Raw genomic sequence first — 17,807 nt, 5'->3', positions numbered from 1 at the left:
AGAAAAAAAACTAGAGGACATGGGTTAAGGGTGAAGGGGGGAAAGTTTAAAGGGAATATTGAGGGTGGGGGGGGCGTTTCTTCACACAGAGAGAAGTGAGAGTGTGGAATGAGCTGCCAGATGAAGTGGTAAATGCGGGCTCACTTTTAACATTTAAGAAAAACTTGGACAGGTACATGGATGAGAGGGGTGTGGAGGGATAAGGTCCAGGTGCAGGTCAGTGGGACTAGGCAGAAAAATGGTTCGGCATAGCCAAGAAGGGCCAAAAGGCCTGTTTCTGTGCTGTAATGTTCTATGGTTCTATCGTTTTTGTTTTTACACACCTCCACAAATTGAGCACGTATGTGCTCCTCAATATCCTTCTGATTATCTGGGGATCTATAATAAACACCTAACAATGTGCCTGCCCCTTTATATAAACATATAGTGTCTTTAATATATTAAAGCGTCCCTAAATGCTTTATAGGAGTATTACCTAGCAAAATCTAATACTGAGCTACAGAAAGAAATATTAGGATAGATATTTGGCCAAAGGGAGAGGTTTTAAGGAGTCTGTTAAAGGAAGAAAGAGAGAAAAGCAGAATGGTTTAGAGAGGAAATTCCAAAGTTTAGGGCCTTAGCAGTTACAGGCACAGTCACCAGTTGCAGAACAATAAAGTTGGAGATAATAAAGTGGCCAAAACTGGAGGATTGCAAATATCTCAAGGAGATGTGGGGTGGAGGAGATTATGGAGATAATAAGGGGTGCACACTTTGAGGGATTTGAAATAAGGATAAGAAAGTTAAAATCCAGTGTAGTTTAAGCAGGAACCAATGTCAGTCAATGAGCATTGGGTTGATGGCTGAAAGGAACTTTGAGTCATAGAATCCTTATAATGCTGACTGAGGCCATTCAGCCCATCAAGTCTGAGAAAAAGCATCTTATCCAGGCCCATCCCCTGTAACCCCATGCATTTACCGTAGCTAATCCACCTAAACTGCACATCTTTGGATTGTGAAAAGAAAGTGGAGCACCCAGAGGAAACCCACACAGACATGGGGAGAATGTGCAAACCCCACACAGACAGTCACCCAAGGGCAGAACTGAACCTGGGTGCCTGGCGCTGTGAGGCAGCAGTACTAACCAGCAGTGCTGGCACAGTTGTTGCCACCCCGATCCTGTGTGTGTGAGTTAAGATACAGGCAGCAGAGCTTCAGACAATCTCAAGTTTATGAAGGCCGGCCAGTAGTGTGGTGGAATATTCAAGTTGAGAACTGTGAGTTTCAACAGTAAATGAGCCAACCATTCCCAGAGAGTGGGTTAGATTGTGGGTTTGTTATCATTGATAGTCGAAAGATAATTCATGAAGAGCACAATGTTGGAGAGTTGGATCAAGTTGATTAATTACATCAGGTGACTTCTTAAGAAAAACACAAGCTCAGAGTCAACGGACCCTAATGACCTTTGACTGTACTGAGACATTTTATAATTCCAACTGGCTACATAGCAACTGCTAGTTATTTGCTTGAACGGTATTTGCTAATCCAGGCTATAATGCAACAGAAATGTATCATGCAGCATTAATATATGTTGCCATTTACTTTGGGTGGATTTTGCCCCCCCAAAAAACTAGGTGTCATAATGCCAAGAATAACGGTGCAATCCACACCCATCTCCCAGACACACTCTGCACCGCAACTGTCTCTCACACAGTCACTTCTTGGGAGATTGGTGTGTTGCGCATAGGTACTGGGGGTGGGACAGGGCTTAGATATGCTGGTGAGCCAGATTTCCGAGCACTTGGGTGCAGTTTTGCAAGGGCACCCAATCTCTCAGTGCAATGGAAGACCCCTTCCCTTTCCCCACAGACATTGGTGGCATGTTCTCCCATGACTTTCACGACAAGGGTTGCCTGCATTGGAGCACTGCCACTCCTGGTGGGTCCCCCTGCCTGACCCACCCATTCATGCTCCACCCGTGCGCAACCACCACCTCCCTGTATGGGCTGACCTACATAGCCTTCCCATCAGTGCTCCCACTCAGGTCCCACCCCTTTGGCAATACCTCTGGCACATTGGCAATGACAGTAAAAAGTCTGACAACAAGTTGTCAGACTTTTTACTGTGTTTACCCCAGTCCAACGCCAGCACATCCACATCATGACTACATTGGCAATGCCCAACTGGCAATACCAGGTGCATAGTGGCCATTGCTTGGTGGCTCATGCTCCTGACCACCCAGGGGCTTCAATGGTCTCTCAGCCCCCTGCCATGGCCATCACATCTGGTCTTCACTGATGGAGACCAGTACTAATTCTTGCCATTCTTGTGCCACACCTGAAGGTTGAAAGATCCTGGGAGCTTTTCAATTGGGTATGCATATTTAAATACTACTTTAAATATGCTAATCATCCTTGCACTCTTTAATCCTATTCACACATCATAAAGGGATTGAGATGATTGCAAACTGTTTGGTGGCGGATGTGAAACTGATTTTTAGGCCCACGAGCTATTTTCCGGGATTGGTGAGGTGTTGGATGACTGGAGGATAGCTCATGTTGTTCCGTTGTTTAAAAAAGGCTCAAAAAGTAATCCAGGAAATTATAGGCTAGTAAATTTGATGTCAGTAGTAGCTAAATTATTGTAAGGAAAACTAAGAGATAGGATCTTGTTGTTGTTGTTCGTCCATCGTCATCGATGAAGACCTCGACATCATTAGTCATTTTGAGGCTGGTTGCAGTGAGTCCGAAGATGACAGATCAGGCCAATTCGGGCACGGAATGTTTTGGCACATATTGGACAGACTTGTGTAGACGCTGTAGTTGTTGTGCTGGTGGTTCTGGACTTGCGCAGCTCGCGCTTAAGTTGTGCTTCAGCAATACACCTTGCTTTGTGAGCTTGACAGCTTTTGTGGATAAGGCAGCGCCAGGTAGAGCGGTTTTGTGCCATTGTTTCCCAAGTGGTCGTGTCAATGTCAAGTGACTTCAGGGAGGCTTTGAATGTGTCTTTGAAACGTTTCTTCTGCTCTCCATGCGAGCATCTTCCAGCAGAGAGTTCCCCAAAAAGGAATTGCTTGGGTATGCGCTCGTCTGACATACGGATGACATGACCTGCCCACCGGGTCTGGGCTCTCAACAGCAGTGTGTGGACTGATGGTAGATTTGCTCTAGAGAGAACTTCAGTGTCTGGTACTTTGTCTTGCCAATGGATGCATAATATTCTGCAAAGACAAGTCATGTGGAAATGATTGAGCTGTCTTGGATGCTTTCGATACACAGTCCACGTTTCACAGGCATACAGGAGGGTAGTGAGTACTGTGGCAATGTAGAACTTCAGTTTTGTTGCTGGACTGATTCCTTGACGTTCCCACACAGTGGAGCACAGTCTATCGAAAGCAGAACTTGCCTTTGCTATTCTGCAGCAAACTTTTGTATTAATAGTCACTGCTTGGGAGAGGGTGCTGCCAAGATAAGTGAACTGGTCCACTGCCTGTAGTTTCTGCCCTTTGATTGTGATTATGGATTCTGTGTACGGTGCATGAGGAGCAGGCTGGTGCATGACTTTGGTCTTTTTAATGTTGATGGTGAATCCAAAGTTGTCACAAGCTGTGGAAAATTTGTTCATACTGACTTGCATGTCTGGCTCTGAGCCAGCATACAGGGCGCAGTCATCGGCAAAGAGGAAATCTCTCAGAACAGTCTCTTTCATTTTGGTAATAGCTTGAAATCTCCTCAGGTTGAAAAGCTTCCCATCCACTCTGTACTTGAGGCTGATTCCAGCAACGCTGTCCTGGAAGGCATCATTCAGCATGGCAGTAAACATCATGCTGAACAGTGTGGGTGTGAGCACACAGCCCTGTTTGACGCCACTGGTGACTGGGAATGCCTCAGAGGATTCTCCGCCATCCAGTACTGTGGCCATCATGCCATCATGGAACTGGCATACCATCTGAATGAATTTGGGGGGGCAGCCGAACTTTGACATGATCCTCCACAGGCCTTGTCGGCTTACAGTTTCAAAAGCTTTTGCGAGGTCAACAAAGGTTGTGTAGAGCTCGCAATTCTGCTCCTGACACTTCTCTTGAAGTTGGCGTGCATCAAAAATCATGTCAGTAGTCCCACGACCTTTGCGGAAGCCACACTGTGACTCTGGAAGCATGCCCAGTTCCAGATGAGTGACCAGATGATTTAGCAGGACTCTTGCGAGGGCTTTTCCTGTGATGGAGAGCAGCGAGATTCCTTGGTGGTTGTCGCTTACTTGCCGATTGCCGTTCTTCTTGTAGAGGTGTACGATAGAAGCAGCTTTAAGTTCCTGAGGAATGGATGCTTGCTTGCAAAAGGACTGGAACAACTCGGTGAGCTTCTCGATAAGTGCAGGACCAGCAGCTTTATAGATGTGTGTGTGTATGGCATCTGCCTCTGGGGCTTTGCCACTAGATAGTTGGCTGACAGCTTTCGTGACTTCGGCTACTATTGGTGGCGCTGTTGATATCAACCTGTGGAATCCTGTCTATTGCCTCATAGTTAATAGGTGACGGTCAGTTGAGGACGGCTTCAAAGTGTTCAGCCCATCTCTGCAGGATCTGAGCCTTCTCTGTAATGAGAGTTGTACCATCTGTACTCAGGAGGGGGGAGACTCCCGAGACATTGAGGTCCGTATAGAGTTTGAGGACTTCATAGAACTGTTTCAAGTTGTTTCTGTCAGTGTATCCCTGAAATACAGGCACTCAGCTAGGCATCCTGCATTTTACGCAGTTTATTCTGGACTGTCCTGCGAGCACTGGTAAAAGCATTTTTCTTGGCAGCTGAAGATGGGTTGCTCTGACAGGCCCAATGAAGACGGTGCTTTTCAACAAGTAGAGCCTGTATCTCCTCATCATTCTCATCGAGCCAATCGTGCTGCTTGCGGGTAGAGGGCCCGAGCATCGTCAGCGCAGATGTATGGATAGCATCCCTGAAGCGTTCCCAGTCATCTTCAGCGCTGCCTGCAAGGTGTAGGTCAGTAAGCTTGATTTCTAAGTCTTCAGCCAGTGCTGAAGCTGTGCTGGGGTTCTTTAGCCTGGCCGCATTGATTCATTTCATGACCTTGCTTCCTTGTGGGTCACCTCTTGGGTCTGATGCGGAGCCTCATTTTGGAGACAATGAGCCTGTGATCTGTCCAGCAGTCAGCACCACACATGCCTTGGTTACTCTGACATCCTGCCTATCTTTTCTCCTGACAATGACATAGTCGGTAAGATGCCAATGCTTAGAGCGGGGTTGCATCTAGGAGGTCTTGTTACGGGTAGGCAGATGGAAGGTTGGTAATGAAGAGGTTGTGTGCTGCACAGGTCTTCAGTAAGAGTAGGCCATTACAGGTACACTTGCCCACTCCATGCCTCCCAATGGCTCCCTGCCAGATTACAGAGTCACCCTACTCTTGCATTGAAATTGCCAAGCAAGATCAGCTTGTCGGTACTGCTCACTGCTGATAGTAGGGCGTCTAGTTCTTCGTAGAACTTGTCTTTCATCTCATCCAGGTTGTTCATTGTGGGGGCATAGGCACTGATCAGGGTGGCTTGACTTCTGTAGCGGAAGCTGTAATGTCATAAGCCGGTCGTTCACACCCTTGGGTAGACTATCAAGTTTCCGAACAAGGTGACTCCTGACAGTGAATCCAACTCCAGCATCACGATGCTCATTGCCGCCGTGACCACTCCAGAAAAAAAGTGTATCCACCTCCAGTTTCAGTCAACTGACCTACGTTGGCAAGATGAGTTTTGCTCAGGGCTGCAATGTCAATGTTGTATCTTGCAAGCTCTCTGGCAACTAAGGCTGTTCTACTGTCTGGTCTGTCTGCTGTAGGGTTGTCCAAAAGCGTGCGCATGTTCCAAGTGCCAATGGTGAGTGGTGTCACATTGTGTTTTATTTTGTTTGTTTGACTGTAATATGGGATCCCCGCCAGCCGTGGTAAACTGGCCAGGGTGTAGTGAAGCAGGCAATGTTTAGGGCACCTTTTCTAGCCCCTTCCTCATTCTACGGAGGTGGGCAGTGCGTTCCTAAACAGGACTGCTCAGTCGCCCAGGTAGACACCAAGTTCCACTGCTGCTTCAATCAGCGAAAAACGACCATTAGACCTGAGCCGCCTGCGTGCAGGTCCGTGACGACAGCTCCCAGTGTATCCACACCTGCTGCTTCGTCGCTCATGCATCGCCACAGGACTTCAAGGATTGAACGGGACACATGATGATGATGATGGTGCCGAAACTGGCGCTTGATTTGGATGATTGGAGGAAAGCTCATGTTGTTCTGTTGTTTAAAAAAGTAATCTGGGAAATTATAGGCCGGTAAGTTTGATGTCAGTAGTAGGTAAATTATTGGAAGGAGCACTAAGAGATAGGATCTACAAATACTTGGATGGACAGGGACTTATTAGGGAGAGTCAACATGGCTTTGTGCGTGGCAGGTTATGTTGAACCAATCTATTAGAGTCTTTCAAGGAGGTTACCAGGAAAGTGGATGAAGGGAAGGCAGTGAATGTTGTCAGAGGGGTAGACAAGGGGAACTGGTGGATGTAGTGTTTCTCGATTTTCAGAAGGCGTTTGATAAGGTGCCGCACAAAAGGTTGCTTCAGAAGGGTTGGGGGTAAGGTGTTAGCGTGGATAGAGGATTGGTTGTCTAATAGGAGGCAGAGAGTTGGTATCAATGGGTGCTATTCTGATTGGCGGTTGGTGACTAGTGGAGTGCCGCAGGGATCGGTGCTGGGGCCTCAACTATTTATCATTTATATAGATGATCTGGAGGAGGGGGCTGAGTGTAGGGTGTCGAAATTTGCTGATGACACAAAGATAAGTGGAAAAGCAAATTGTGCGGAGGGTGTGGAAAGTCTGCAGAGGGATCTAGATAGGCTAAGCGATTGGGCGAGGACCTGGCAGATGGAGTACAATGTTAGCAAGTGCGAGGTTATCCACTTTGGCAGGAATAATAGTAGGAGGGATTACTATTTAAAGGGCAAAAAGCTGCAGCATGCTATGGTGCAAAGGGACCTGGGGGTCCTTGTGCATGAGTTGCAAAAACCCAGTCTGCAGGTGCAGCAGGTGATCAGGAAGGCAAATGGGATGCTGGCCTTTATAGCGAGGGGGATAGAATATAAAAGCAGGGAGGTCTTGCTGCAACTGTACAGGGCACTGGTGAGGCTGCAGCTGGAGTACTGTGTGCAGTTTTGGTTGCTGCACTTGCGCAAGGATATTTTGGACTTGGAAGGAGTGCAGAGGAGGTTCACTAGGCTGATTACGGAGATGAGGGGATTGAACTATGAAGAGAGGCTGAATAGACTGGGTTTGTACTCGTTGGAGTTTAGAAGGATGAGGGGGGATCTTATAGAGACGTATAAGATAATGAAGGGGATGGATAGGTCAGAGGTAGAGAGATCCTTCCTGCTCAGAAAGGACAGCAGGACTCGAGGGCACAGCCTCAAGATAAGGGGGGGCGCAGTTTAGAACGGAGTTGAGGAGGAACTTCTTCACTCAAAGGGTGGTGAATCTCTGGAATTCTCTGCCTGTTGAAGTGGTGGAGGCTACCTCGCTAAATATATTTAAGACACGGGTAGATAGGTTTTTGGTAGGCAAGGAAATTAAGGGTTATGGGGAGAAAGCGGGAAAGTGGAACTGAGCCACTTCAGATCAGCCATGATCTTATTGAATGGCGGGGCAGGCTCGAAGGGCTAGATGGCCTACTCCTGCTCCTACTTCTTATGTTCTTATGTCTACATGGACTTCACTATGACCTTTGACAAGGTCCTGCGTGGGAGGTTAGTTAGGAGGGTTCAGTCGCTAGGTATACATGGAGAGGTAGTAAATTGGATTAGACATTGGCTCAATGGAAGAAGCCAGCGAGTGGTAGTAGAGGATTGCTTCTCTGAGTGGAAGCCTATGACTAGTGATGTGCCACAGGGATCAGTGCTGGGACCATTGTTGTTTGTCATCTATATCAGTGATCTAGATGATAATGTGGTAAATTGGATCAGCAAATTTGCTGATGATACAAAGATTGGAGTAGTGGACAATGAGGAAGGTTTTCAAGCTTGCAGAAGGATTTAGACCAGCTGAAAAATGGCAGATGGAGTTTAATGCAGACAAGTGTGAGGTATTGCACTTTGGAAGGACAAACCAAGGTAGAATGTACAAGGTAAATGGTAGGACACCGAAGAGTGCAGTAGAACAGAGGGATCTGGGAGTACAGATACATCATTCCCTAAAAGTGGCGTCACTGGTAGATAGGGTCGTAAAGAGTGCTTTTGGAACATTGGCCTTTATAAATCAAAGTATTGAGTATAAGAGTTTGAATGTTATGGTGAGGTTGTATAAGACATTGGTGAGGCTGAATTTAGAGTATTGTGTGCAGTTTTGGTCACCTATTACTGGAAGGATATTAATAAGATTGAAAGAATGCAGAGAAGGCTTACAAGGATGTTGCGGGACTTGAGAAACTGAGTTACAGAGAAAGGTTGAATAGGGTAGGACTTTATTCCCTGGAGCGTAGAAGAATGAGGGGAGATTTAATGGAGGTGTATAAAATTATGATGGGTTTCGATAGAGTGAATGCAAGCAGGCTTTTTCCACTGAGGCTCGGGGAGAAAAAAACTAGAGGACTTATTACAGCAGTGCAGAGGGTGGACAGTTTACAGGGGTCATGTAACGAGTCACTGTGGGTGAAGCTCAGAAATAGGAAGGGCGCAGTCACTCCGCTGGGGGTATACTACAGGCCACCCAACGGCCCACGGGAAGTGGAGAAACGGATATGTAAGGGGCAAAACCATCAAAAGTATGGCAGAACCATCAAAAGTATAGAAGCACAGAGGGACCTGGGTGTGCAAATCCACAGATCCTTGAAGGTGGCAGCACAGGTGGAGAAGGTGGTGACGAAGGCATATGGCATGCTTGCCTTTATAGCACAGGGTATAGAGTATAAAAATTGGCGTCTGATGTTACAGCTGTATAGAACGTTGGTTAGGTCACATTTGGAGTACTGTGTCCAGTTCTGGTTGCTGCACTACCAGAAGAATGTGGAGGTTTTGGAGAGAGTGCAGAGGAGGTTTACCAGGATGTTGCCTGGTATGGTGGGTCTTAGCTATGAGGAGAGATCGGGTAAACTGGGGTCGTTCTCCCTGGAAAGACGGAGAATGAGGGGCGACCTAATAGAGGTGTATAAAATTATGAGAGGTATGGATAGGGTGAACCCAGGTCGGAGGTGACAAACACAAGGGGTCACAGGTTCAAGGTGAGGGGGACGAGGTTTAACTCAGATATCAGAGGGAAGTATTTTACACAGAGGATTTTGGGGGCCTGGAATGCACTGCCAAGCAGGGTGGTGGAGGCGGACATGCTGGAATCGTTTAAGACTTATCTGGATAGTCATATGAGCAGACTGGGAATGGAGGGATACAGAAAAATGGTCTAGTTGGACCAATGAGCGGCGCAGGCTTGGAGGGCCGAAGGGCCTGTTTCCTGTCCTGTATTGCTTTTGTTCTTTGATTGTTCTTTGACATGGGTTAAGGGTAAAGAAGGAAAAGTTTAAAGGGAATATTAGGGGGGGCTTCTTCACACAGAGAGTGGTAGGAGTATGGAATGAGCTGCCAGATGAAGTGGTAAATGCGGCTCACTTTTAACATTTAAGAAAAACTCAGACAGGTACGTGGATAAGAGGGGTGTGGAAGGATATGGTCCAGGTGCAGGTCATTGAGACTAGGCAGAAAAATGGTTCGGCACAGCCAAGAAGGGCCAAAAGGCCTGTTTCTGTGCTGTAATGTTCTATGGTTCTATGGTGCAATCTATACTGGGTGCGGCAAGGCCAGAAAGTTGACCCCTTCATGTATTCCTGCAAGAATTAAGAGGGCAGAATTTAACCCTGGATTAAGAATCTTGTAGAGCTCAGAGTTTCAGTTTCCATCTTTTGTCATAAATTTTTTTTAATAGCATTTGTTTCTGAAGGCATTTTAGAAGAATCAAAGTGGATCTCTTCAGCTATCATTACCTCTGTTTCTGTGCTGTGTCTCATTGTCCACGTGAATTCAATCATAGCCATAACCACAGCAACAATCAGACCACAGATTAGAACCACAAAAATCCCACCAATGTTTTCCATGCCTAGACCTGAAATTATAAATAAAAAGGAAACAGTGTTATGGTTTAATTCACACCAACGAATTGCACTTCATTTCTTTTTGGATATAGCAATATTTGAGTCAACTTTAAAATAAAGTGGCATGGCATTCGACTAACTTTTATAGAACAGACTACTTCAGATCCCACAAGAAATCTTGGTCCTCCTTACTTCTTTTCCCTGATTTCAATACACTTTGAGGCACCCCACTTTTCACTGCTCCCTCTTTTCTGACAGCATCTACTACCTGAAATCCCATTCCCTTTGTTTTTTGTCATTCTCGTGGGGGTGAGATGTGTGTTCACATAGGAAAATTGAAAAACCCAGGAATTAAAATCACTTGCCCACCTGCCTTGGTCATCACCCATCCATTTAAATTGGTACTTAACTACCCTAGCCACATACCACGCATCAGTATTGGTCTCAGTGTAAATCAGCAAGCTCAGGGGTTAATAGGTGAATGGAGCTTGGTGTGAGTTAGGATACAGGAAGCAGAGTTTTAAAAAAAACATGAGCCAGAACTCTGTTTCATTGATAGGATAATGAAATATTATCATTCTTTCTGTATCAAACAATTCTTAGAGAAAAAACACATATTAACGGAATGCTACAGCCTCACCTTTTGCCCTATGCTCTCCTTCCTTTGGACACTTTCCTCCATCCCACCATTTACGCTTTAACATTTCCAGCTGGTTATTTTCCTGAAGTTGGAGAATGGCCAAGTCAAATTCATTGCGAAAAAGTGAAGCTGTGCAAACAATACAGACTGATTAGCCAACAGAATTTTAACCAAAGACAGTTCACTGAAATCCAAGTGTTGTGAATTTAACTTTGTAAGGAATTAAGAATACTAGCGGGCAAAAACATTGTGTGGTCCCTTTAAATGCTGGTTTTGGTTTCCGTGCTTGGAGGTTTAAAATGCAAAATACATACTGAATCCAAGCTGAAACATTTATATCTAAGGCTAGCTAACAAGGTCACTACCTAGGTAACAGGCTTCAGGTATTTGAATGTTTGAATTTTGCCCAATCAAATTAAAGCAGGCACTCATCTACCAAGATCCTATTAGATTTGAATCTGTTGATGTTGAAAAAAATCAGACAATCCTGTGTAGGAAAATTGATAGGTCATCACAGGTATAAAAGAAAGTACAAGAGAGAAAAACAGGGGTTAGCAACTGCCACCTCTCAAGTCTTGAGAGGGAGAGAGCAGCTCTCTACCCTGCCAGCTTTATATATCAGACAGAGAAATCAACCGAGAAACTCCAGAAGGTTCCAAAAGACGCAAAACATTGTTGTATATTTTTTAAGAGTGACAAAATTCTTTTTTTTGTTAATGAATAGACATTATACTTATTTGAGCAGCATTCCAGTAGAATCTTATTTCATTCAGGGTGTTACTTGTTTAGTTAAAATTCCCGGATTGTTAAATAAATAAATTGTTAAGTATTCATCTTAAAGTGATTATCAGGTATTTTGTTAGTTAACCACAAAAGTTAGGAAGGACAGTTTACCTTCCCACACACTTCATCAGATTACAAAGCAAGGTATTCCTCTTTGGGGGATTTGGCGCTACTTCTTTAGGGGATTAATCTCTGCGTCGTAACATAAGGTCCTGTAGTGAATTACAAGATCTTCCATAGTGCATAGGGAATCAGCACCCTTGCTTCACTGATATGTATACCATAAATAAGTCATCATGTAAAGAGAAAAATATCTTAAAAGTTCTGTTCCTCTGCCTGATTGGAAATTCCGTTGGGTGATTAAATGAGTATCAATGGGATATGCATATGGAATTGATGATGAATTCATTGGTCATTGAATCCCTTAATTGACTGAAGAATTTCATTTGAACCCAGGTGATGCTTAGAAGGTACAGACTTATACAAACATTGTCAGAGAATGGATACTGTAAGTTAGAGTTGACCTACATCATTAAAGGTATCATGATTTACATTGCTTACCCTGACCTTTTTTTTAAATTCATGCTGGAGTTGCCTTGGATCTGTTCCTGATTCCTCTCCAAAATGAAGGGATACTTTAAGGATACAAGGGAACAGAACTATCAATGTGGAAATTTACAGCTAATTATCTACTGGCTAAGTCATTTGGCACAAAATACAAATTTGGTCAGTTTGGTGAAAGCAGCATCTGAGACTTGAAGATGATGAGTGGGATTAATTGGATGTCTCCCACAGAGTTGGGCAGGCATAATGGACCAAATAGCCTATTTCTGTGCAGTTTAATTTGATGATTAAACAATCTCTTTCCAAAATTAGTTGTCAATATACAATTCCTTCAGGTATAGCCTTGTTCAGATGAGGGACAAGAGAAGTGACAATGCTTTAAAGGAGAATTGTATCCTTTAAAGGAGAACTGTAATCAGATGTTTCTACTATGTGTTTATCTGCAGAGAAGTAATTCAGAAGTCTGTCTGGAGAGAATGGAGAGAACTTGATGTCAGTAACTTTGTGGTAAGATTTCATTGTGTAAAACGTCTCAAAGAGTAATTGTCAATTTTTAAAAATTTATTCGTTCATCAGATGTGGCCGTCACTGACTGCCAGCAATAATTGCTCATCCCTAGGGCTAACCCTAACCCTAACCCCAACCCATTTTGCAGTAGGTCTGGAGTCACATGTAGGCCAGACTAGGTAAAGACAGCAGATTTCCTTCCCTAAAGGACATTAGTGAACCAGTCAGCTCTTTACAGCAATCGACAATAGTTTCATGCTCATCTGTGGACTTGTAATTCCAGTTTTTTTATTGAATTCAAATTTCACCAACTGTCATGGTGGGATTTGAACCCAGGTCCTCAGAGCATTACCCTGGGTGTCTGGATTACTAGTCCAGTGACACTGCCGCTCCTTCCCCAATAGCTTTGAAAAATGTCTATGAGTTTACGGAATTAAAGAGAACATAGAGGCCAGTTAGTTCATTATATCTGTGCTGGTTCATTGAAAGAGCAATCGAAACAGTCGCAATACCACACCGCCACATTTCCTTATTGCCCTGAATACCCACTCTCTGTTCCTGCCATTGTTTGAGCCATGCTTCTGTTATTGTCACTTTACAACTGCATGTGTCAATTTGTGCCTGTAATTGGTCAATTTTACCATGATCCATGTATTTATGGATTTTCTCTCCAAAACCACATTAGTTTACAAAACTACAAATGGCCATGAATGTAGCCCAATCCATCACACAACCCAGCTTGCCATCCATTGACTCTATCTACACTTCCCGTTGCCTCAGCGAAGCAGCCAGCAAAATTAAGGACCCCAAGCACATAAGAGCATAAGAAATAGGAGCAGGAGTAGGCCGTCTAGCCCCTCGAGCTTGCCCCGCCATTCAATAAGATCATGGCTGATCTGTCGTGTCTCAGTTCCACATTCCCGCCCTCTCCCCATAACCCTTAATCCCCTTGCCTATCAAAAACCGATCAACCCGCATCTTAAAAATATCTAGCGAGGCAGCCTCCACCACTTCAACGGGCAGAGAATTCCAGAGATTCACCACCGTTTGAGTGAAGAAGTTCCTCCTCAACTCCGTTCTAAACCGCCCCCCCTTTATCTTGAGGCTGTGCCCTCTAGTCCTACTGTCCTTTCTGAGTGGGAAGAGCCTCTCCACCTCTATCCTATCCATCCCATTCATCATCTTATATGTCTCAATGAGATCTCCCCTCATTATTCTAAACTCTAACAAGTACAAGCCCAGTTTATTCAGCCTCTCCTCATAGCTCAACCCCCTCAACTCCGGTATCAGCCTAGTAAACCTCCTCTGCACTCCCTCCAAGGCCAAAATATCCTTGCGCAAGTGTGGCGACCAAAACTGCACACAGAACTCCAGCTGCGGCCTCACCAGTGCCCTATACAGCTGCAGCAAGACCTCCCTACTTTTACATTCAATCCCCTTCGCTATGAAAGCCAGCATCCCATTTGCCTTCCTGACCACCTGCTGCACCTGCAGGCTGGGTTTTTGCGACTCATGCACAAGGACCCCGAGGTCCCTCTGCACCGTCGCATGCTGCAGTTTTTTGCCACGTAAGTAATAGTCCTTCCTACCATTATTCCTACCAAAGTGGACAACCTCACATTTGCCAACATTAAATTCCATTTGCCAGCTCCTGGCCCATTCGCCCAGCCTATCTAGATCCTTCTGCAGACTCTCCACACCCTCTGCACAATTTGCCGTTCCACCAATCTTGGTGTCATCAACAAATTTCGACACCATACACTCGGTTCCCTCCTCCAGATCATCTATATAAATGGTAAATAGCTGAGGCCCCAGCACCGACCCCTGGGGCACTCCACTAGTCACCAACCGCCAATCCGAATAGCACCCATTGACCCCCACTCTCTGCCTCCTATTTGACAGCCAATCCTCTATCCACGCTAACACCCTACCTCCAACTCCATGCCCCCTGACCTTCTGCAATAACCTCTTGTGAGGCACCTTGTCAAACGCCTTCTGCAAATCAAGAAACACCACATCCACCGGCTCTCTTCTATCCACCGTCCTAGACACATCCTCATAGAACTCCAATAAATTCATTAGACACGACTTCCCCTTAACGAAACCGTGCTGCATCTGCTCTATCAAACAATTCTCCTCAAGATGCCTCGCTATTTTCTCCTTGATGATGGATTCTAACATTTTACCTACAACAGACGTTAAACTAACCGGCCTATAATTCCCTGCCTTTTGCCTGCCACCCTTCTTAAACAACGGCGTAACATTAGCCGTTTTCCAATCTTCCGGCACTTCCCCGGAATCCAGCGAAGTTTGGAAAATAATCACCAAGGCATCCACTATCACCTCCGCCATTTCTTTCAGAACCCTTGGATGCATTCCATCCGGTCCTGGGGACTTGTCCACAATCAGTCCCTCCAGTCTGTCGAGCACCGCCTCTCTAGTAACAATAATGTCATTCAGGCCCTCCACTCCTACCATCTTTCCATCGCTAACACCCAGCAAATTATTCACATCCTCCTCCGCGAAGACCGAAACAAAAAAGTTATTCAAGGCCTCAGCCACTTCCCCATCCCCTACCACTAAGTTCCCCCCTCTCATCCTCCAAGGGTCTAACGTTCACCCTAGCCAGCCTCTTCCTTTTTATATATTTATAAAAACTCTTGCTATCCTTTTTTATATTAAGCGCTAGCCCAGCTTCATAGTTTATCCTACCCTTCTTTATCAACTTCTTTGTCATTCTTTGTTGACATTTAAACATCTCCCAATCCTCTTCTCGCCCACTACTCTTAGCTACTCTAAACGCATCCGCTTTTAATTTAACACTTTCCTTTACACCCTTTCCTTTAGCACCCCGGACATTGTCTCTTCCACCTTCTTCTGTTGGGAAAATCATACAAAAGTCTGAGGTCACATACCAACTGACTCAAGAACAGCTTCTTCCCTGTTGCTGTCAGACTTTTGAATGGACTTACCTTGCAATAAATCAGATCAGAAAGTTTGCTTTTTGTTATTTTTGATATATCAAATTGGTAAAGTATAATATGACTGTATTGCACTATTTCCATTCTTTCTTTGTGTTAAATAAATATTTTCTGTTGTAATGTACTTGGAGTTTTGGATTCAGTGTTTATTCATAGAACATAGAACATTACAGCGCAGAAGAGGCCCTTCGGCCCACGATGTTGCGCCGACCAATTAAAAAAGCAATGACCCTCTAACCTAAACCAATCCCTTTCCATCCATAACCCTATCCACGCATCTCTTAAATGCCCCCAAACTAGGCGCATCTACAACTGCAGCAGGCAGGGCATTCCAATCCCTCACCACCCTCTGGGTAAAGAACCTACCTCTGACATCCGTCCTATATCTACCACCCCTTAATTTAAAGCTATGCCCCCTCGTACTAGCTTTCTCCATCCAAGGAAAAAGGCTATCACTGTCCACCCTATCTGAACCTCTAATCATCTTATATGTTTCAATAAGGTCCCCTCTTAGCCGCCGCCTTTCTAACGAAAACAACCCCAAATCCCTCAGTCTCTCCTCATAGGACCTTCCCTCCATACCAGGCAACATCCTGGTAAACCTCCTCTGCACCCTCTCCAATACCTCCACATCCTTCCTATAATGTGGGGACCAGAACTGCACACAATACTCCAAGTGCGGACGCACCAGAGTTTTGTACAGTTGCAACATGACGTTCAGTTCACACAATGATGAGAATTATATGTTGGTGTTTCAAATAACAGCAACTTAGATTGCCTTGGAGATGCCTGGCCAAAGGCATTGCATAGGCAGGAGCAGGGAACCTCTGATCACCACATCATCCATTAACAGGATTTGGGGGAGGCTGTTTGTCTATAAAAGGAAATTATTCCTATTAGTGATGGACTACTTCTCCAGATGGGTTGAGGTGAAGCAACTATACGACCACAGAGGTGGGAATTAAGACATTAAAAGAGTTAGTCATGGGGTCACACGATGGAAGCATGGGAGGGAAGGCATTTTCACAAGCTCTGGGGCTATTCATCTTTTAATCTGTTTTTTATCCTGTTGCACAACCCATAATTATTTGATCCTGATGTGTTTAATCTGTGCCATGTTCCTGAAAGATCCTGCCTGAGTTTTGGTGACAGGGAGCCGAGTTAAATCAAGAAAAATCCTTGATTGAGGTATTTGGAGACGGCTGAAGTGAGGCCCAGTTTGCAGTGGCGGTTTCACTGGTGAGCAGGCCTACACTTTGGGCTGTTATTGTGAGTGAAGGTGAGGACGACATTCTTGACTCCCCAGCATAGATTTTTGGTGTTCACATTGAATTGCGAGACATCCTAAAGGGAATAGATGAAGCAGAGAAGAGAATCCTGTCAACACAGAGCAGTTTCCTCAGTGGGGGTTTCATCTTTAGTTCTTGAAATGCTGCTGTACATCCTGGGGTGGATAGAGCCGGAGAAGGAATTTCAAAACGCCCTGTCTCCTGATGGGTGCTGGATATGAATTCCTGGCTGAATTTGAGAATTGGCTGTCATGCTTTCACATATTGATTTGAGGGCTGGGTTTCTTCAATTCAATGAAGCACATTGTATCCAGTCTTCGAGGCTTGGGGTCGGTCAAAGACTCCGACCACTGATCTTACATTATCTTGTACTCAGTGTTTGTCATGGAGGGTTGGAGGCGCCGTAACGTGATGGGTTCTTGCTACCTACCAGGGCCTTTGCTTTTATTTGCCCCTGCAACATGGTGGAGGTGCAGAAGCTTCGGTGAAACTCTGAGAGGTTCTTGGATGTTGCTTGACGATTCTGTCATGACTTTGGCATTTTAGAAACACAGAAAATAGGTACAGGAGTAGGCCATTCGGCCCTTTGAGCCTGCACCACCAATCAATATGATCATGGTTGATCAGGCACTTTAAGTATCCCAGTCCTGCTTTCTCTCCATACCCCTTGTTCCCTTTAGCCACAAGGACCATATCCAGTTCCCTCTTGAATACATCTATAGAACTGGTCCCAACAGCTTTCTGTGGTAGAGAATTCCATAGATTTACAATTTTGAGCGAAGAAGGTCTTTCTCATCTCAGTCCTGAATGGCTTACCCCTTATTCTTAGACTGTGACCCCTAGCTCCAGACTTCTCCAACATTGGGAACATTCTTCCTGCACATAGCCTGTCCAGTCCCATCAGGATTTTATATGTTTCTATGAGATCACCGTTCATTCTTCTAAA

General features: G+C 45.0%; 1 protein-coding gene and 1 long non-coding RNA gene across 2 annotated transcripts in view; one reads left to right on the top strand and one right to left on the bottom strand.

Annotated features, from left to right (window-relative positions):
- Positions 1–15,673, top strand: part of LOC145359964 (uncharacterized) — a 31,690-nt gene extending 16,017 nt beyond the window's left edge. The window contains exons 2-3 of the long non-coding RNA XR_013889654.1: positions 12,531–12,591; positions 15,439–15,673. This is a non-coding gene — a long non-coding RNA (uncharacterized LOC145359964). The remainder of the gene's footprint in view (positions 1–12,530; positions 12,592–15,438) is intronic.
- LOC145359963 (glutamate receptor ionotropic, kainate 4-like) overlaps positions 1–17,807 on the bottom strand; it is a 273,024-nt gene that overhangs the window by 23,027 nt on the left and 232,190 nt on the right. Inside the window, exons 19-20 of the mRNA XM_080214862.1 lie at positions 10,738–10,866; positions 9,990–10,108 (exon numbers count right to left, since the gene is read on the bottom strand). Coding sequence (XP_080070988.1) covers positions 9,990–10,108; positions 10,738–10,866 — 248 coding nt within the window. The remainder of the gene's footprint in view (positions 1–9,989; positions 10,109–10,737; positions 10,867–17,807) is intronic.

This window comes from Carcharhinus amblyrhynchos, chromosome 29 (assembly GCF_965287045.1).
Source record: "Carcharhinus amblyrhynchos chromosome 29, sCarAmb.v2.hapA, whole genome shotgun sequence".
Lineage (NCBI taxonomy): Eukaryota > Metazoa > Chordata > Chondrichthyes > Carcharhiniformes > Carcharhinidae > Carcharhinus > Carcharhinus amblyrhynchos.
Note: the sequence above shows the minus strand (reverse complement) of the source record. Positions and strands in the feature narration are given on the sequence as shown.